Source organism: Medicago truncatula, chromosome 2, assembly GCF_003473485.1.
Source record: "Medicago truncatula cultivar Jemalong A17 chromosome 2, MtrunA17r5.0-ANR, whole genome shotgun sequence".
NCBI classification, from domain to species: domain Eukaryota; kingdom Viridiplantae; phylum Streptophyta; class Magnoliopsida; order Fabales; family Fabaceae; genus Medicago; species Medicago truncatula.
The window spans coordinates 38,796,677-38,818,628 of NC_053043.1; the positions used below are offsets into that span (position 1 = coordinate 38,796,677).

The window sequence follows — 21,952 nt, forward strand, 5'->3', positions numbered from 1 at the left end:
AAAAAAAAAAAATAATGGAAGAAGAAAAAAAATCATGCAATTAAAAGACATCTATTGTTTTGTTATTTTGTGGTAATAAGTGTTGACTACAATAGAAAATGGAATTAAAGCTTAACATATTAATTAATCTAAGCCATTAACCAATATTAGAATTAAAGGTCAAAATTTGGAGTAAGATATTACATTTACTCTTGGAGTCAAAATATCCCCACCCTATATATATATATATATATATATATATATATATGATCTATAACCGAGACAAATAGATTGTGAAAGAAAATTTGAGTCCAGTTTATTGTCTGTTGAGTTACATAGTATTGAAGATGTCCATATTGGGTTTATTTATTTAAAAAAGAATTGTTTTTGATCCTCTTTCAACACGCACTCTTGTAGTTTCGGGGGAACATGAATATGAATATGTGCATCACATGTATTATAGTTTGGCATTTATTCTCATGTTAATGAGTGTTTTATTTTTCCTACGTAGAGATCATGATGACGTGAAAGGGTGATCTCAATTACTATAGGAGATGAAGATGTAGAGCTAGGATTTTAGAGTCAGCTTTCTTTTATTCCTCTGTGTAGACGTTTTATATCAAGTTGAACTCTATTCTAAAATTACAATTCTTAAAATATCTCACCTTGTTGAGTGTTAGTGTTGATAGACATCTTATTCAGATTTTGTTTAGCTCATTGCATGATAGTTTAAGATTGTCGGTGTTTAATGTTTACCTACATATCAATCATTGAGTGAGTGGTATTCTTGTGCATGAGATCATTATTTATTTAACTCAGAGAGCTAGCTTGATGCAATTTCTAGCTTCATTACATATTTAAATCATTGAATAGAAGAAGAGAAGCGTGTTTCCAACACTAGTTATACAAGAAGAGAAGCGTGTTCGCTTTGTGGTGAGTTGCGTGTTGTAGTGTTTATTTTTTATTTGATGGATGTAGTCGATTCCACTTAGTGGGATAATGCTTGGTTGTTGTTGTACTTAAAATATTATTTTAGTTGTGTTGGCCTGTTTTGATATGCAAGATTTTTCCTTTTGTTTATTAATATGCTTTCATTTTAGCTGAATATCTGCTATGGCTGCTAGGATATAGGCTTATAGGATGAATTATGTGCAGTCATGATTAGTCAATTTTCTATAGCTCAGTGGATATTAGCTCCTTCCTCTTTATTATATTTGGATTTCTTTGTTTGTAGAGATTGAAAATTGTTACTGCGCTGTTTTCACTATTACTTTTTCCTATATCAGAATGCGTCGATTTCAGCTAACGACGATTACAAATTCTACTTTCCAAGACACAGGCATAGCAGCTATAGGCGTGGTGCATCAATTTCACTTCCAAATATCCCAGATATCCCTTTAAGCATGGTGTTGCCTCATTTTGGAAAATGAAGTGCTGTTTTTAAGATTCTCAATACGTAAGCTACTGCAGTTTTTTGTGCAATGTCTAAATTGTGCCGCTACGGAAATATTTTACTAGCATGCGTTGGTTATGAATATGAATATAATGTGCTTTTACATCTGCTGCTGCACAATATAATGATTGATATATATAATGTGCTTTTACATCTACTCTACTAACTTGCTCCTTGGGTGTGCTCTCAAAGTTCTTATCAGCACTTGCTACCTCAAAATCATCCCTCCTATGGAACTCTTTAACTTGTTTCTTTGATTAAATTAACAAGTGTTATCAACCTTGAATCATTGTATGTTTTGATTCACAATGAGTTCTGGAAAATCACTGAGCTAAGAAGAATCCATCAAATCACTCTTCAGCCAACTCATCAGTGACAACCTCATCTGCTTCAGTCCAAGTGAACGTAAAAAAAGAGGCAAACTTTCTTTTGATTCAATTCACCAAATCAGTAACACTTAACTTTGTATAAAACAATAGTAACTGTGATGCCGTGCCCCCCATAGCTGCCAATCAACTTACAAATGGCAAGTCCCAACATGCAAACATCGTTGATTAGTCTCTCTTAGTTCCAATCCCTTCTAAACATGTCCTAGACTTGTCCTTTTGTTTGATAGCCTAATAATTATATTGACCCTCTAATTGATTACAATCTTTCAATTACACATCCTGGCTTAGTATCGTACCCTAATCGAATATCTTAAACTTCCTGATTGCAAATATACCACCGCGTTTACACTTTACACTTGGTTTCTTTGGTTGGTACATATGAATGTTTACACTAAGTTTTTCTAAAACAATTATGTTTTCGCAGTTTTCTATAATTAAAAAAAAAAAGCGACAAAGTGAAAATAAGATGGTATTTTCTGTAATAATTAGAAAATGTTTTCTATAATAAAAAAACAGTGTGCTAAAAATAGAAAATGCTTTTGTAAATAAAAAAAACAACAAGATCTTCAAGCTCATAAAGGTTCCTCGCCCTCACCAACACCGCAAAAAAGGAATGATATATAGTTCAAACCAAATATAGTTCAACACAGGTTATAATAGGATCACAAATAGCAAACCATTGATAAATGTAGTCCCCTCCTGTAGAAATTCATGCTTCCAGGGTTTGTCTTAAAAAATGTCCAAGAAATATTCCGAATAATTGAATATATGATCTGTATCATCCTTCAACCAGGCTATTAAATAAGTGTCTCTTTAGGTGCAATAAAATTAACCATTTGCATACAAATCATTCTAGTACTCAAATTCAGAAAATACTGCATTAAGCTTAAAAGTTAACTAAAGCTGTAGTGCAGAATAATTGCCTGGGACTGAGAGTTAGAGAAGGTGGTGTGATGCCTACAGGAGGAATAAAAGGATGGTTATGAGAGTGATATGATGACCAGAGATCAGATGCGTAAAAGCATATACAAAACAGGAAGGTGGGTCTGAGACTGAGTTTAAGGGAACCTTGACTCATTGAAACATAAGAGAGGAAGTTGGAAATCTATTAATAAGGTACATGCTAGTCAAGAACGCATGCATGGTCCCAAAATTAGGAAAATAGGCATTCTTCCTGTTTCTTCTATTTTACAAAGTAATCCAAATTTCATCTCATTGAAATGAATCTCTACTACTTTGTGTACAGATCAAGTGAAACAAAATCAGTCCATACCTTTCAGATTTTGATGTGCTCGAGAATCCTGTACAAATGTTCCATATGCAAAAAGTTACAGTGAAAAATATTCAAAACATAAGAATAGAAATAATTCTGATCTTGTGCCCCAACTACATAAGCATGGTTCCTTGCCATTTTGGTAGGAAGGAAACGATATAAATGCCAACAAATGTTAGAGTAACAGAAATCCCTTTCTTCCATATCTATATGATAATGATATAATATGAACTTCATAAATGTTTTCTTAATTTCTCTTGGTTGTCATGTGTGGATTATGTATACTGTATGTTATCAAATTGGTACTTTCCTTGAGCTGAATGATAGAATTCTGATTTTTGTTAAATAGAACTAGATCCGCTTATTCATTTTTGTTTTCCGCATGGGTGTCAACGGTGCAGCCATTACACATGTTATATCTCAGTATGTTTTACTTGGTTGTGATTCAATTTTCTGATTATAGTTTAATACAGATTTAAGGAATACTTTATGCAGACCTATCTTGTCTCTTAATTTCCTTTTGCTTCTTTTTGATTTTTTCATCTCTCATTTTCAAATTAACTGTAAATGTAGGTATCTACTTTCAGCTATACTCCTGTGGAGTTTGAACAAACAAGTTGATCTTATACCTCCAAGCAACAAACATATGCAATTCAACCGATTTGCCAAAAATGGTAAAGGTTTATTATGCTTATATATACGAAATGGCTTTGTCATTAATTTCTTAGCAGAGATATACTTCCTAGGGATATTTATCGAAACAAATTGTTCAATGTTATTTTAGGTTTATACACAAATTTGGCACGTCAAATTTGTCTTAGAAATTTACTCCGTGCTACTCCTTTTTCGTTCAAATTGGTAGTTCCATTGATTATGTTTGACTATAATTATTTGGCTATAATTATCAAAACTTTAATGGAATTATGTTTGAGTTGAAAAGTTGACTGATGTTGATTTTGCTTCTTTATAAAGGCAGTGCATGATTATTGAGGTTCAGATAATTGTGATGACACAAAAATTTCAACCTGTAATCATTTGTAGCAAGTGAAAGTGAGTAAATCTTATTTCCATTAGAATAATGCTAAAAGAACTATCTCATATACCATATCTGAAATATTAGTCATAAAGGTGCTGTTCATAATTCTTCAGCCTTTGCACCTGGGAGTATTCCGAGTGAGCCTGATGAAAAAATTGTTCTCGAGCTACCGTCATCAATGGTCCGGCCAATTTAGGTTTTACAGGGAACCTTCCTAGTAAGTTGTTGATCAAATTTAAAATAAATTTGAAACAGTCTTGATGATATTTCTGATATATAAGACTTTAGTCCTTTAAATGATAAATTTAAAGTAAATTGCATGAAAAATATCAAACATTTTAGTCCTTTAAATATTGGCTTATAGACCTCTTTTTTTGTATGTAACATTGCATAATAATGCACCATAGTTAAACAGAACAAAAATGTAGCAAGGCTGCTCAATATCACTAAAAATCTATCAGATTATCCCATATCAAAGTGTTGTGTTGTAGATGGCTTTAAATATGAGAGTTATGTTAAAACCAAATGCACAAACTGTGGTATAACTGTCACATATTTTGCTGTTTGTTACACAAACCAAATGAGTAAATAGGCATTTTATTCGTTGAAATAGCAATTTAGTCCTTTAAATTGAAAAATATCAAACATTTTAGTCATTTTTTAAATTTTGTCTCACAATTTGAAAGGTTCTATACTTATTTTGATGCAGCAAAAGACTGTTGAAGTCTATGTATATTTAAGTCTATAAAAATGGCCATATTCAACCTACAATCCTGTAAAATGTCATATCATAAGTAAACTTTCAACAGACATGGGTAAAACAATCAAATTAATTTTTTGTTTGGTAAATTCTCCGGACAATGATACAAGAGTCAAGAGTTATGGTTACTCTTTCTTCTCCTACTCATGATTTTTGTAGTTTTTGGTTGCTTCCTAGAACCAAAATACATGGAAATTTGTTTTGTCCTTAAAGCTTTGCTAGGCATTGCAATTGCGTTGCATTGCAGTGAATCACTATTGTCTAATTGCAGGTAACCAGTAGGAGGATAAATTTTATAGTTGATAACAATGAGACCAGCACTACTGTCGAAGGTTAGAATTTCGATTCGGCGGTTGGGAACCAAAGAAAGGAACGAATAGAGGTGGTTCATCTGGATTTCTGCAAAAATGTCCTTTGTGTTCTTTTTCCTATTGTCCTCACAAACATGCATGGGTCGCCATTTATGTTCTTTAAACCCTAAACTAAGAAAAGGTTTTTGGTCCCTGAAGAAGATGAGAAGCCTATGCAACTATTTTTTGCAATTTGTTCACTTCTTCCTTGGAACGAAATTTCTATAAAATCTGCAAATTTAACTCATGCAAAGCACGAGTTTGTAACTAGTTAATGGTTTGAAAAGTGACCAAGAGACATTCATTTTGAAGAAAGTAATAACTCTAATTAAATCGTCATTTGAAATATGAGGAAAGAAGCTGTGAAAAAAAAATTATCTATGAAAGGCAGCACCTTTTAAGAAAACACTAATGTTAACGAATCTATCTGAGAAATATAGTAGTAGACCAAATGTAATAGGAAAGAGCAAAACATGTGTAATGCTAAACACCATTCCTTTTACATCTATAGGCAGTTTCTTCCAGCAACATTAATAAGAGTGACATGACAAAAATCGCAGCAATAGTAAAAATGATGTGTCACAACTATGCTTAATGGTGCCATTTGTGGGTCAGATAGAAAAGCAATTGGATAGATTAATTGCTTATTAAATATTAGTTATAAAACGAATGACAAGTACAGTCGAGATCCGTTTAAGAATCTAAACGAGGTGCTGCATTGTGGATGGTCTTAGAATTCGGTGTCAGATTTTATTTTGACACTAGTGTCAACGGGTCTTATCTATTTAAAAAAAATATGAGGATGAAGTTAATCGGAACATACAAATTTGAGGACCAAAACACATATTCACTCAAACTTTTTACGCTATAAAGTGCATTCATTTTGTGATTCTAAAAATGATTCATCACATTAAAGTCTATTTATAATTATCATTAATATCATTTTAATTTTATAGTTTTCTAGTTTAAAAACGGATCTTGAAAATAAACGATAGTTTTATAATTTTATAGTTTTACCATTTATAGTTTTATAATTTTATCATTTATAGTTTTACCGAAGAAAACAATTGTAAATTTATATTTGAAACAAAATCACACAATTTTATTTTATAAAAATAAACGATATTCATTCATTTTAATTAATAGAGTATACTAATGCAATATAAATTCAAAGTCGTTAAAAACAAAGTGGATGAATTTGCAAACAAATTCACAACATCAGTGTTAATAACATATGATAGCAGATTATTTATGTCTACAAATATGATTATATCCAAGTCTTTAAAATGTTTTTGTTTTGTCAAAGTCATTAATTAAATATACAATCGTTCAAAACTAATCTTTAAATTTAAATTAAATAAACATCGCACTAAGATGGAAAATTAAAACAAACAAAATCATACAAAAGTAAAATAATTTCCCATCATACACAAATGCGTTTTTTCTTTCTTTCTTCATTTGATTAATAAGAGACGGACTTGCTCGACCAAGTATTAAAGGTTGGTAGTAGATTATAGTGTGGCTCAATGGAGCTCTTTCTCTCCCTCTCCCTATTTAATTTGATTCGGGCCACGTTTGTTTAAGCTTTTTTCAAAATGTATCTTTTTTCTTTAAAAAAAAATCATTTTATTAAAAAAACATATTTTAACTTTAAATTGAAAAATTATTAGGATTCTCGCTCTTCAAAATCCATATATATTTTTTTCAACAAGGAGTTAGTACATGAACTAATTAAAAATCATTTTTAATAAAAATTACTATCTCCGTTCCTAATTATATAGCCCTTTTGAAAAAATAACGGGAATTAAGATAGTGAATATTTATATTAAATATGTTTGTAGTTAGTATTGATTTTACAATTTTATCCTTTAAGAGATAAATGATTTATGTTTTCAACATGTTATTTATTGTTGATTGAAGAAAAAAATGTATAATTAATAGGGACATGTATGTAAAGAAATAATTAATGTAGTTGGAAATAGCAAAGGAGTCTTATAAAAAGGGACAATTTTTTTTTCTTTTCAAAAAGGTCTTATAATTAGAGACGGAGGTAGTACTTTTTTTGGCCGGTAAACAAACACAAATAATAACTTTGGATTTTTTAAAAATCTCAAAATAAAATCTCTAAATTTTTCTAACACAAAATCTATTTTTTAAAAGCTAAAATAAACATGCCCTCAATAAGTGACCTACTAATCTAATGTTAAAAATCAAGAATTGGTGTATATGTAGGGCTGACGAATCGAACAAACTCGAAAATAACTCAATATTCAATTTGATAAATGATTCGTTGAAACTTGATTCATGAACCAAATGAGTCGAACATATGTTGAAAATTAAGCTCGTTAAATAAATAATTTGAACTTAAACTGAGTATGGTTCGACTCGTTTGATTCATGTTCAACTCGATAATGTGTAATTTTTTTTTTTTTTTGTTATTAGAAACTTGTTTTAATAGTTATATATTAATTTAATAATAGAGAGAGGAAACAAAGTTAATACCTTTTGAATGCTTTCATTTCCAGCCCTATGTATATGGAAAGAAAGTTAGCTATGAATTACAGTTGTACACTATGAGCCAAAAAAAAACTGGACAGACACGCAACACAAAACATCTGAAGAGCAAGTCTATAAATGAAAAGACATAAGTATTGCGGTAGAGATGGCGTAAGTTGTTGTAGATGAGTGATGAAAAATTATATAAAATAAAAAGGTTTTAGAGAATTATTCAATCTCAAACCAAAACCAGATAGATCCGCCTGGAATGCTTACCATTTCTCAAGGGATACGCTTTGGAACACGTTTGTCAGAGGTACAGGCTTGGTCTCTCTCTCATTTCATTTCCTGCGAGATTCTCGCTGCATCTACTTACGGATCTCCAATTCACTCTTTATTTTCTTTTTTATAATTCTTTTCTGTTGCTACAAAGTGGAACTGTTAATCTACTATTTTCGATTTACTGTCTTGAAAATTTAGATTTTGAGACTAATTTATTATTTATTATGCTTCCATATCTTTTTCCAGACTGCTCTGTTCCGCTACAAACACCATTTATCTTAAGTTAAGCTTTTTCATAAAGTGCTTAAATGTTTCTTCTGTTATGGATTTTAGAATATCTTTACTTGTTCCTAGTGGACAATGCAAGGTAATATTCGTATAACTCAAACCACTGTTCTGTATACATGTATTATCATTGTCATCTCATCGTTTCTTGTAATGCGTAGGTTTAAAGAGAAGTATTTTTCAAATGGGGATGTCTACATTGGTTTTGTCAAGGGAAAACGTAGGCATGGCAAGGGAAAGTACACATGGTCAAATGGAACAATATATGAGGGTGATTGGGTTGATGGAAAAAGGACAGGGAAAGGGCGGATCATATATCCATCAGGAGCAAGTTATGAGGGTGAATTCTTTAGGAATTCCCGTCATGGTCACGGCACTCTTAAAAAATCTGATGGGGGTATCTACGTTGGTAACTTCGAGAGTGATCTTTTCCATGGCAAGGGAAAGTACACATGGTCACATGGAACAATATACGATGGTGATTGGGTTGATGGAAGAAGGACAGGGAAAGGGCAAATGATATATCTATCAGGAACAAGTTTTGAGGGTCAATTCTTTAGGAATTCCCGTCATGGTCAAGGCACCCTTACCATATCCAATGGCCAAGTCTACATTGGTAACTTCAAGAGTAATCTTTTCCATGGCAAGGGAAAGTACACATGGCCAGATGGAGAAATATACGAGGGTGATTGGATTGATGGAAGAAAGACTGGGAAAGCTCGGATCATATGTCCATCAGGATCAACTTTTGAGGGTGAATTCTCCAGGAATTCCCGTCATGGTCACGGCACCCTTAAAAAATCTAATGGGGATATCTACATTGGTAACTTCGAGAGTGATCTTTTCCATGGCAAAGGAAAGTACACATGGTTAGATGGAACAATATACGAGGGTGATTGGGTTGAAGGAAGAAGGATAGGGAAAGGACGGATAATATATCCATCAGGAGCAAGTTTGGAGGGTGAATTCTCTAGGAATTCCTTTCATGGTCACGGAACTCATACAAAATCAAACGGGGAAGTCTACATTGGTAACTTCAAGAGCGATTTTTACCATGGCAAGGGAAAGTACACATGGTCAGATGGAACGGTATACGAGGGTGATTGGGTTGATGGAGGAAGAACAGGGAAAGGTCGGATCATATATCCATCAGGATCAATTTTTAAGGGTGAATTCTCCAAGAATTCCCGTCATGGTCACGGCACCCTTAAAAAATCTGATGGGGATATCTACATTGGTAACTTTGAGAGTGATCTTTTCCATGGCAAGGGAAATTACACATGGTCAGATGGAACGGTATACGAGGGTGATTGGGTTGATGGAAGAAGGACAGGGAAAGGACGGATAATATATCCATCAGGAGCAAGTTTTGAGGGTGAATTCTCTAGGAATTCCTTTCATGGTCACGGAACTCATACAAAATCAAACGGGGAAGTCTACGTTGGTAACTTCAAGAGCGGTTTTTCCCATGGCAAGGGAAAGTACATATGGTCAGATGGAACAATATACAAGGGTGATTGGGTTGATGGAAAAAGTACAGGGAAAGGACTGATCATATATCCATCAGGAGCAAGTTTTGAGGGTGAATTCTCTAGGAGTTCCCATCGTGGTCACAACACCCTTACAAAATCCAATGAGGATGTCTACATTGATAGCACCGAGAGTAATCTTTTCCATTCGCAGGGAAAGTAAACTTGGTCAATTGGAACAATATATGAGGGTAAATTATCTGACCCAGGTAAATTATTTTATCCTTTTTAGTATTATGGAAAAACTGATCTAGCATATATTCATGGTTACCAGAATTATTACTTTTCTTTCAACAGTTCTATATTTAATTATTTTAAAATCATTGCCTTGTGTAGAAAATCATTTGACTAAGTGTATTCAAGAAGCTAGATGACTTGGAATCATTGAAAATGGCAACGCATGGTTGTTATATGAAGTTAAAGTTTATAATTGTATTCATGCGTACTTACTTGCTGCTTGGTTCCCAAATCAAATTAATATAAGAATTATTTATTATGCTATAAGTTGCGTGTTTAATGTTGTCAATTGAAAATTCTAAATACTGACAGAAAAACTTTGGTATGGATAGAGGATGTAAACATGTTTTATACGTCTATATAATTCATCTATAACTGAGACAAGTAGACTGTCAAAGAAAATTTTAGTCCCGCTTATCGTCTGTTCAGTTACCGACATATTGGGTTTATTTATTAAAAAAAAAAATATATATTTTTGATACTCCTTCAACCGTACTCTTGTCGTTTCGGGGGACGTATCCGATACAATAGCAAGAATGAAGAATCCGTGCATCACATGTACTGTGTTTATGGCATTTATTCTCATGTTAATGTGTGTTTTATTTCTCCTACGCAGAGATCATGACGACGTGAAAGGGTGTTCTCGGTTGCTACAGGAGATGTAGAGTTGTAGAGCTAGGAGTTCAGTAGCTGGTTGTTTTTGGAGTCTGCTTTTCTGTATTCCTCTGTGTAGACGTTTTACATCAAGTTGAACTCTATTCTAAAATTTCAATTTTTGAAGTTTATTTATTATTGTCTGGTACCAATTCTCAATTTCTCACCTTGTTTAGTGTTAGTGGTGATAGACATCTTATTCACATTTTGTTTAGTTGAGACTTCCTTTCATTGCATGATAACTTAAGACTGTCGGTGTTTAATGTTTGCTTTCACATTAATCATTGAGTGGTATTGTAGTTGCAACTTTTCCTTAGTGCATGAGATCGTTATTTAGTGAACTCAGAGAGCTGGCTTGATGCAATTTCTACCTTGATTACATATTTAAATCATTAACATCAACAAAGTTGATTGATTTTGCTTTTTTCTAAATTGAGAATTTTAGCTCGTTTAAGAGAAACGCCCAAGTTATAAAACATTTGTTTCGAGAATTTTGGCCCATCGTATTTGCGTGTCCATTCCTTGATTCTGCTACTTTTTACTTGGGATGGGTCTTGGGACTAATTTTTTAACTGTTACTTCAAAATTGAACACATTTTCTATAAAAACAACACATTAACCACAATCATAAAAATAAATTAATATTGAATAAATACTTACAGCAGCTTGTAACTTGTCAAGTTCCTTTTCACGATTCTGCTGCAATTGGCGTTGAAAAGATTCATTCTCTTCAGACATTCTTATCTTCCTCAAGTTTGCATGCATTGTGAAGTAGTAGCCGCTTATCGTTGAACAGAATGTCCTTTTACCAATGCTTTCAACCTCGCCAAACCTTTCAATCCACGCAACGTCCTCCTTGCCTAAAATAATAACAAATTAAGAAAATATTGGTCACAAGATAAGGAAAATCTGAACGAATACCAATTTTTTTACCAGATAAAGTTGGTTTTTACCTGAAGTTCTTGAAGAGGTGAACCACATGTTGTTTCAGCTTGAGGAAAAGGATGATCGTTATGAGGTTTATGAATTTTGGAGCACCTTTATCAACTTAAAAAGAAAATTCTTTAGAACATTCCCATAAAAACAATCAAAGAGAGGGAATAGAACTTGATGCATCTGTCATATGGTGAAACTTGCAACAGATTTAAAACCCTTGATTTAATAACTCAAACAAATCAAGTGTTAGTCATCTGTATAATAAAAGTTGGAGGTACCTCAAGCATTATCTTTCGACGTTAGAGCTATAGCAGCAAGTACGATATCCATTTTAGGAGGTATTATTTTAAGACAATCAAGTCCTATTCTTTTGCTTGATATACCAAAGAAAGAAAGAAACATAGCAGCAACATCGCCTAAAAATACAGACACTACTCAATTTTATCATAAAAGTTGGAGGTACCTCAAGCATTATCTTTCGACGTTAGAGCTATCTCCACCAATTTAATGTTTCCACTTAGCTGAGAAGCCTTGAAGGATGGTAGGATAGAAAATCCATCAAGAAGCTTGAGACACTTCAACCCCCATTTTTGCATCAAGAACTCGATAAGTTGATCCCACTGCAAAAGGTTGCATGGCTAAGTTCAGAAAATATTAAAAAAAAAAATTATAAGATGCAGAATGAAAAGTAAAGACAAAATTGTTTCACAAATTTTGAGCATCACTGAGAATGAAAAGTACCTTATATTATGGTATGAGGTTATAAAAATTGATCCAGGTGAGTTTTGGAGTAGGAATGTCACAGTAGCAAAGAGGTCATCAAAAGCTAAATAATATAAAAGAAAGAATGATTTAGTACATCAAATCCAAACAAAGACCTGAAACAGATCCTTCTCTCACCATTTGAGTCATACAACACGTCAGCACCTAGAATAATTGTAAGTCGTAAATCAAATATGGATGAATCCCAAACTCCCCATGTCAGCCCTAGCACCTTCAAATAGAAGCCAATACATTCAGACAACACAAACAAACATGATACAAATAAAAACTTCAATGTCAACCATTGTTTAATAAATCACAAACTCAACAAAAACCATCCAATTAATTACTAAATCTATGAAATCTCATATTAGAAATCCACCAAAATGAAGAAGATATTTGAGTGATTGCATTATGATGGAGATTTTTTCATTTGAGACTACAACAGCCGAAATCTAAAATCTTAACCTAGCTTCACAACCTAAAACCAGAATGGAAATTCAAAAAAGTGCACAATCTCAACAAAAACTATCCAAATAATTACTTAATCTATCAAATTTCAAATTCAAAATCCATTTAACTTGATAAAGATGATAACTGGGAAAAGAATATTAAAGATAATAACTGATACTAACTTGACAATAATAAAGAATAATAATTGATACTAACTTGACAAATAAAGAACGATAATTGATGATGCATAATTATTAGTAGTGTCGAACTTCTAGATGACAATACAGAGATGACCTTGTTAAACCACATCAATACAAAGATCTCGCTTCAAATTGCATTGGTTATCCTGAAAAATATCATTAATAACGTTGATAAAACTGAAAAAAGAAGGTTGAAGATGATGAATAACTGATACATATTGAATCCAAGATTGAGTTAAACTATTGTGCTGCAAATTTCTTCCATTGATAAAAAAACACAATACACCTACAAATTTTTTGTTCTTAATCATTTATGGACCTCAACTATTTCCGTCAACAAATAAAAAATACTATGCTATATCTGATTAAAATCCCGAAAGACGAATCCACCAACAATATAACCAGCTACAAAATATGAATAGCAACAGCAAGCAAAAAGATAGCAAAACCATTCGATGTCAAGAGCAAGTGGTGCTCCAGCAGAGAGAGCTGCTACCAGTACAGATAGTGGAGGCAAAAACAGTCAAATATCATTACAAGTATGAGGAATGAAACTGTAAAAAAAAAAAAACTATCTATGAAAGACAACACCTTTTAAGAAAACACTAATGTTAACAAATCCTTCTGAGAAATATAGTATTACGGATTTAGAAGTAAACTAAATGTAATAGGAACAAGCACAACATGTGTAATGCTAAACACCAATCCTTTTACATCTATAGACAGTTTCTTCCAGCAACATTAATAAGAGTGACATGACAAAAATCGCAGCAATAGTAAAAATGATGTGTCACAACTATGCTTAATGGTGCCATTTGTGGGTCAGATAGAAAAGCAATTGGATAGATTAATTGCTTATTAAATATTAGTTATAAAACGAATGACAAGTACAGTCGAGATCCGTTTAAGAATCTAAACGAGGTGCTACATTGTGGATGGTCTTAGAATTCGTTGTCAAATTTTATTTTGACACTGGTGTCCACGGGTCTTATCTATTTAAAAATAATATGAGGATGAAGTTAACTGGAACATACAAATTTAAGGACCAAAACACCTATTCACTCAAACTTTTTACGCTATAAAGTGCATTTATCTTGTGATTCTAAAAATGATTCATCACATTAAAGTCTATTTATAATTATCATTAATATCATTTTAATTTTATAGTTTTCTAGTTTAAAAACGTATCTTGAAGGTTTTATAGTTCCTTCATCCATGCGCGCAGAAGAAAACAATTGTAAATTTATATTTGAAATTTGAAACAAAATCACACAATTTTTTTTTTTTATAAAAATAAACGATATTTATTCATTTTAATTAATAGAGTATATTAATGCAATACAAATTCAAAGTCGTTAAAAACAAAGTGGATGAATTTGCTAACAAATTCACAACATCGGTGTTAATAGAAACATGTAATAGCAGAGTATCTATGTGTCTACAAATATGACTATATCAAAGTCTCTAAAATATTTTTGTTTTGTCAAAGTCATTAATTAAATATACAATTGTTCAAAACTAATCTTTAAATATGAATCAAATAAACATCGCACTAAGACGGAAAATTAAAACAAACAAAATCATGCAGAAGTAAAATAATTTGCCATCATATACAAATGCGTTTTTTTTTTCTTTTTTTTTTTTTTTTTTTGATGAAAGGGAGGGCCGAAGCCCGGAAAAAGAAATTACATCTTAATCAAGCGCGGAAAAGTAACCCCCGCTTGATCAGCAGCTAACAAATGGTTAATTTGAGTCGGACACGACTCATAAAATATCATCTCATTCTCCATGATACATCCAATATTAGCTAACGCATCAGCGCACCTATTTGCTTCACGATACGAGTGTTTAACCTTCACTTCCCATTCCATTTGAAGAAGTTTTCTAATTTTTTGAACAAGACTCCTACCCCTCGCATTGCTTTCCTTCCCACTCGTAATAATATTCACAACCACCAGAGAATCCACATTTAATTCTACTGCAGTGAACCCCATACGTTTCGCACACCGGAGACCTTCCAAAACTCCCCATAGCTCTGCAATAAAAGCATCACACTTCCCTAAAAATTTGGAGAACCCCGCTAACCACTCGCCTTGCGAACCTCGGATAAGTCCTCCACACCCCGCGATACTACCATCCTTACACGCTCCGTCAGTATTGATCTTGACCCACCCAATCGGTGGTTCCTTCCATCCCACTTCCTCCAAATGTCTCAGCTGAGATGTCACAATAGCAGACTTTGCTATTGCATTATGATAATCATTAACATAACTCATAATAATATTTTTAGCATGTAAAGGTCTTTGGTAGTTATCATTATGAGTTTCCTTGTTTCTCCAATTCCATATAGCGTGACAAGCAGTGGCCCAAAAGTCCACTCCACATTGTGATTCCAATAGACATTAGTAAACAAATTAAAATTAATCCAATTAGATAAATCACCTTCAAAGAAACTTGTTCTTGCAGCATTGTCCACTACACACAACCAAAGTGCCGTGACTTTTGGACAGTCCCTCAAAACATGAATTTCAGACTCAATCTCATCATGACAGAACCTACACATAGGATTACCAATCCCCATCTTATGCTTCCTCAAATTTGTTAACAATCTTCCATGGTAGAGTGATGTAGTATTTTTGCATCAAACAATTGTAAGTATTTATATCGTCTCCTCAGGGACTAGTGCGATATCGCGGACCGTTCGACACCAATTATCATTTCAAGTTAAAAGATAAGCTGTTTGTTTGTTTTAGTAACTGAATTGCAAATGATAAAATTGAGATTAATAGGGTGTAAAACTTGTTAGGATTAGAGTTCCTTGATCAAGCGTTGCACGTAACCTAATGATCATACATGGATTCTAGCTTTTCTTTGATATTATCACGTATCCCTCGACAACACCATTCGTGTCCAAACAATATTGTGAAATCAATTGTATCATTCAATGGTCGATGTCTCAAACTATTGAATGATTCAAGAGTCGATCTTATCGTTCAATCGATGATTTCTCAATCTATTAAATGATAAGAAAGCTTTAGGTTTGGATACTCAAGGTGATTATCAAAGCATCGATTCCATGTCTAGAACCTATGTTTTGATAGATGGTTATTCTAAACCTAGATTCAAAAGTATTTCTCAATCACAATTAAATCAAAGATAAAGATTAAAGTGCAAGAATAACATCAATATCAAATCAAATGCTAGAACCATATATTTATAGATCAAAAGATTACATGTTTAAGCTATGATCAAGTACCTCTAATCCCAACAAAGGAGATTTAGCTACTCATTGTCATGGAAGCCTTGCAAGAATGAATTGAAGAAGCAAGATTCATTACAACTTGTGATGTCTCAACAAAGGATGAAGAATCCACTCTCTATCACTCTCACTCTATAAAGCACAAGCCCTATCTCTCTCTCTAGAAATATTACAAGTGAAAAACTAAGAGAAAAACTATCTAAAAACTATGTATATAAACTATATCCCAATGAAATGGTTGAGTGGGCTATTTATACAATTCTGACTCTGCATCAACTCGCCTCGCGAGCTCATTCATTCGCCATGGCGAGTTGAGGTTCCTTCGCCATTGGGTTTGTGCCACGTCAGCTGTAAGAGGCTAAACCGCCTTCACTCGCCTCGCGAGTCATTCCACTCGCCATGGCGAGTAAGCTCGCCTTTCACCCGCCATTGCGAGTTGGTGGCGTGTGATCTTTGTTGCATTCTGGACTTGCTCGCCTTTGATGCTTGCCATGGCGAGTTGGAGGCGAGTGATCTCACTTTTCTGCCTTTTTGTACTTTTCTCCATTTTCTTCTCTTTGCTTGATGTCTTGAGTTCGAATCCTGCACAAATGGGTGAAGTAAGATAGATAAAGCGTAAAAGGGCAATAATCACTTATTTCTCGGCTTTTCCCTTAATAACTTGCAAAACAAGTAACAAAAGTGCCTAAAATATATCACTTAAATTACAACTTTCTAGCACTTATCATAGAGCATCCACATAAAATGCTTTATACGTTCAGGTGCTCTAATCTTCCACAACTTTAACCAAATCTCATCTTGTGCATCATTGTCAAATTTTGACAGCATATGATAAGCTGATGCAATTGTGAATTTTCCATTAGAAGAACCCGACCACATTTGCTTGTCATTTCCATCATTCTCATCCGGCACCGCAATGGTCATGATCCTCTGAACAACATCATAAGGCAACCATTGATTCAACAATTCAAAATTCCAATTACCATGAAAATCAACCAGATCTGCAACCTTCATCTCTTTACACTGTTGCGGAATATCAATTTCTAACTCGGACACACAAAGCCTCTCCTCAATCCACATTTGACTCCAGGCTCCAACACTTTTACCATCGCCTATCGACCAAAAAATATTTCGCTCTAACGCAGGCCATAACTTTACTAAAGCCTTCCAGAGGCTTGAATCCGACGGTTTTGCTATAAATAACTCAGCAGGAATATCACTTCGCTGATATTTACCCCTCATAACCTCAGCCCAAAGAGAAGTTGATCCAGAATATATACTCCAACCCAGTTTCATTATGCACGCCTTATTCATTACGTTGAGTCTCCTTAAGCCTAGACCACCAAAGACTTTTGGTTTTGACACTGTTTCCCAACTAACAGCATGATATCTCTTGTTGTTCTCATTTGATTAATAAGTGACGGACTTGCTCGACCAAGTGTTAAAGGTTGGTAGTAGATTATAGTGTGGCTCAATGGAGCTCTTTCTGATCTCCCTCTCCCTATTTAATTTGATTCGGGCCATGTTTGTTTAAGCTTTTTTCCAAAAAAAAAAAAATCTTTAAAAAAAATCATTTTATTAAAAAAACATATTTTAACTTTAAATTGAAAAACTATTAGGATTTTCAAATACAAAGAGGTAGCACATGAACTAATTAAAAATCATTTTTAATAAAAATTACTTTTTTTGGCCAGTAAACAAACACAAATAACTTCGGATTTTTTAAAAATCTCAAAATAAAATCTTAAAATTTTTCTAACACAAAATCTATTTTTTAAAAGCTAAAATAAACATACCTTCAATAAGTGACCTACTGATCTAATGTTAAAAATCAAGAATTGGTGTATATGTAAGGCTGACAATGAATCGAACCAAATCTATAAATGGAAAGACATATATTGCGGTAGAGATGGAGTAAGTTGTTGTAGATGAGTGATGAAAAATTAAATAAAATAAAAAGGTTTTAGAGAAATTATTCAATCTCAAACCAAAACCAGATAGATCCGCCTGGAATGCTATCACGACTGACCCCGCTTCCCTGAACACCATCGACGCCGGCTGCATTGAATATCGGAATCGCCTTAATTGCAGAAAATCAGTGTTGAAAGGAGAGTGACTGAGTGTTTGTGCTAACACAGGCAGAAATTTCCTACCGTCTCTGTCTCTGTTGGGTAAACCATTTCACTTCACTCTTTATTTTCTTTTTTATAATGCTTTTCTGTTACTACAAAGTGGAACAGTTAATCTACTATTTTCGAATTACTGTCTTGAAAATTTAGATTTTGAGACTAATTTATTATTTATTATGCTTCCATATGTTTTTCCAGACTGCTCTGTTCCGCTACAAACACCATTTATCTTAAGCTAAGCTTTTTCATAAAGTGCTTAAATGTTTCTTCTGTTGTGGATTTTAGAATATCTTTACTTGTTCCTAGTGGACAATGCAAGGTAATATTCGTATAACTCAAACCACTGTTCTATATACATGTATTATCATTGTCATCTCATCGTTTCTTGTAATGCGTAGGTTTAAAGAGAAGTATTTTTCAAATGGGGATGTCTACATTGGTTTTGTCAAGGGAAAACGTATGCATGGCAAGGGAAAGTACACATGGTCAAATGGAACAATATATGAGGGTGATTGGGTTGATGGAAAAAGGACAGGGAAAGGGCGGATCATATATCCATCAGGAGCAAGTTTTGAGGGTCAATTCTTTAGGAATTCCCGTCATGGTCGCGGCACTCTTAAAAAATCCGATGGGGGTATCTACGTTGGTAACTTCGAGAGTGATCTTTTCCATGGCAAGGGAAAGTACACGTGGTTAAATGGAACAATATATGAGGGTGATTGGGTTGATGGAAAAAGGACAGGGAAAGGGCGGATCATATATCCATCAGGAGCAAGTTTTGAGGGTCAATTCTTTAGGAATTCCCGTCATGGTCACGGCACTCTTAAAAAATCCGATGGGGGTATCTACGTTGGTAACTTCGAGAGTGATCTTTTCCATGGCAAAGGAAAGTACACATGGTCACATGGAACAATATACGATGGTGATTGGGTTGATGGAAGAAGGACAGGGAAAGGGCAAATGATATATCTATCAGGAACAAGTTTTGAGGGTCAATTCTTTAGGAATTCCCGTCATGGTCAAGGCACCCTTACCATATCCAATGGGCATGTCTACATTGGTAACTTCAAGAGTGATCTTTTCAATGGCAAGGGAAAGTACACATGGCCAGATGGAGAAATATACGAGGGTGATTGGGTTGATGGAAGAATGACTGGGAAAGGTCAGATCATATATCCATCAGGATCAACTTTTGAGGGTGAATTCTCCGGGAATTCCCGTCATGGTCACGGCACCCTTAAAAAATCTGATGGGGATATCTACATTGGTAACTTCGAGAGTGATCTTTACCATGGCAAAGGAAAGTACACATGGTTAGATGGAACAATATACGAGGGTGATTGGGTTGATGGAAGAAGGACAGGGAAAGGACGGATAATATATCCATCAGGAGCAAGTTTTGAGGGTGAATTCTCTAGGAATTCCTTTCATGGTCACGGAACTCATACAAAATCAAACGGGGAAGTCTACAGTGATAACACCGAGAGTAATCTTTTCCATTCGCAGGGAAAGTAAACTTGGTCAATTGGAACAATATATGAGGGTAAATTATCTGACCCAGGTAAATTATTTTATCCTTTTTAGTATTATGGAAAAACTGATCTAGCATATATTCATGGTTACCAGAATTATTACTTTTCTTTCAACAGTTCTATATTTAATTATTTTAAAATCATAGCCTTGTGTAGAAAATCATTTGACTAAGTGTATTCAAGAAGCTAGATGACTTGGAATCATTGAAAATGGCAACGCATGGTTGTTACATGAAGTTAAAGTTTATAATTGTATTCATGCGTACTTACTTGCTGCTTGGTTCCCAAATCAAATTAATATAAGAATTATTTATTATGCTATAAGTTGCGTGTTTAATGTTGTCAATTGAAAATTCTAAATACTGACAGAAAAAGTTTGGTATGGATAGAGGAAGTAAACATGTTTTATACGTCTATATAATTCATCTATAACTGAGACAAGTAGACTGTCAGAGAAAGTTTTAGTCCCCTTATCATCTGTTCAGTTACCGACATATTGGGTTTATTTATTAAAATATATATATATATATATATTTTTTATACTCCTTCAACCGTACTCTTGTCGTTTCGGGGGACGTATCCAATACAATAGCAAAAATCAAGAATCCGTGCATCACATGTACTGTGTTTATGGCATTTATTCTCATGTTAATTTGTGTTTTATTTCTCCTACGCAGAGATCATGACGACGTGAAAGGGTGTTCTCGGTTGCTACAGGAGATGTAGAGTTGTAGAGCTAGGAGTTCAGTAGCTGGTTGTTTTTGGAGTCTGCTTTTCTGTATTCCTCTGTGTAGACGTTTTACATCAAGTTGAACTCTATTCTAAAATTTCAATTTTTGAAGTTTATTTATTATTGTCTGGTACCAATTCTCAATTTCTCACCTTGTTTAGTGTTAGTGGTGATAGACATCTTATTCACATTTTGTTTAGTTGAGACTTCCTTTCATTGCATGATAACTTAAGACTGTCGGTGTTTAATGTTTGCTTTCACATTAATCATTGAGTGGTATTGTAGTTGCAACTTTTCCTTAGTGCATGAGATCGTTATTTAGTGAACTCAGAGAGCTGGCTTGATGCAATTTCTACCTTGATTACATATTTAAATCATTAACATCAACAAAGTTGATTGATTTTGCTTTTTTCTAAATTGAGAATTTTAGCTCGTTTAAGAGAAACGCCCAAGTTATAAAACATTTGTTTCGAGAATTTTGGCTCATCGTATTTGCGTGTCCATTCCTTGATTCTGCTACTTTTTACTTGGGATGGGTCTTGGGACTAATTTTTTAACTGTTACTTCAAAGTTCTAACTAACGATATTTTTATAATGATGTGGGACTTTATTTCCCAGCCACAAAGTCGGCGCCAAACCCTCAACACCTATTTATTTTGTTTAACTCAGAGGTATTTACATATATGATTTGGATATGAGAATGAATATGTCAATTCGAACTCGTGATAGGTTTTGATTTAGGGAGTGGTTCAAGGTTGTTTGGTTATTGTTTTGGTTTGCCATCATTTTTTGCTTGACAGGAATGATTTTTTTTGCCTTGAAAGCCTTGTGGACTGTGTATGTTGTGATCTCATCATGTTGCTAGACATGGTTCTTGTGCAGTTCATAACATGGCCAGTCGGTACCTTGCGGACTGCTATGTGCGGTTTTCCTCTCCTTTTTGATTCAAAGGTCGCGGTCCAGTTTGTGTTTGCTCTGTTTTGGGTTTGCTATTGCTTTGTACAGGAACAAGAGCTGTTTTCGGTCTGTAGGGTCTCAACTTGCCTGTGTTTTGTTGCCTACTGTCTGTAGGGTCTCAACTTTAAAATGTGAAGTGAAGGGAAACCTTACAAAATGGAAGCTGCAGAGTGTGTATCATATGTAAAGAACTATTGGATCTTAGTGAATCCGACAGTGCAGGTTGCATGCCTAGAGATGATTGTATAAGAGATTCAGTCCTTTATAAGGT

General features: G+C 33.8%; 2 protein-coding genes and 1 long non-coding RNA gene across 3 annotated transcripts; 2 read left to right on the forward strand and 1 right to left on the reverse strand.

Annotated features, from left to right (window-relative positions):
- The first annotated feature begins 7,961 nt into the window (after positions 1–7,961).
- Positions 7,962–10,944, forward strand: LOC25487281 (junctophilin-1). Its single transcript, XM_013609170.3, has 4 exons — positions 7,962–8,052; positions 8,265–8,385; positions 8,465–10,041; positions 10,686–10,944. Exons 2-3 carry the CDS (start codon positions 8,327–8,329, stop codon positions 9,993–9,995), a joined length of 1,590 nt encoding a protein of 529 aa, XP_013464624.3. The 5' UTR covers positions 7,962–8,052; positions 8,265–8,326; the 3' UTR covers positions 9,996–10,041; positions 10,686–10,944.
- A 445-nt stretch (positions 10,945–11,389) lies between these two features.
- LOC112419146 (uncharacterized) lies at positions 11,390–12,260 on the reverse strand. The gene is made up of 3 exons (XR_003009251.2): positions 12,123–12,260; positions 11,677–11,770; positions 11,390–11,583 (listed from the first exon to the last, which is right to left on the reverse strand). It is a non-coding gene; the product is annotated as an uncharacterized lncRNA (long non-coding RNA).
- A 6,026-nt stretch (positions 12,261–18,286) lies between these two features.
- On the forward strand, positions 18,287–20,930 carry LOC120578238 (radial spoke head 10 homolog B). The gene is made up of 4 exons (XM_039830707.1): positions 18,287–18,504; positions 18,661–18,781; positions 18,861–20,023; positions 20,672–20,930. The coding sequence occupies exons 2-3, from the start codon at positions 18,723–18,725 to the stop codon at positions 19,975–19,977; spliced, it is 1,176 nt and encodes a 391-aa protein (XP_039686641.1). The 5' UTR covers positions 18,287–18,504; positions 18,661–18,722; the 3' UTR covers positions 19,978–20,023; positions 20,672–20,930.
- The last annotated feature ends 1,022 nt before the right edge of the window (positions 20,931–21,952 follow it).

What these genes read in the sequence shown, in the direction of transcription:
- LOC120578238 (XM_039830707.1), top strand. Translation starts at nt 18,723, where the DNA reads ATGTTTCTTCTGTTGTGGATTTTAGAATATCTTTACTTGTTCCTAGTG. An exon ending in TTCCTAGTGGACAATGCAAG is followed by an intron (nt 18,782 to 18,860) that starts GTAATATTCGTA and finishes TGTAATGCGTAG; the next exon opens with GTTTAAAGAGAAGTATTTTT.
- LOC25487281 (XM_013609170.3), top strand. Translation starts at nt 8,327, where the DNA reads ATGTTTCTTCTGTTATGGATTTTAGAATATCTTTACTTGTTCCTAGTG. An exon ending in TTCCTAGTGGACAATGCAAG is followed by an intron (nt 8,386 to 8,464) that starts GTAATATTCGTA and finishes TGTAATGCGTAG; the next exon opens with GTTTAAAGAGAAGTATTTTT.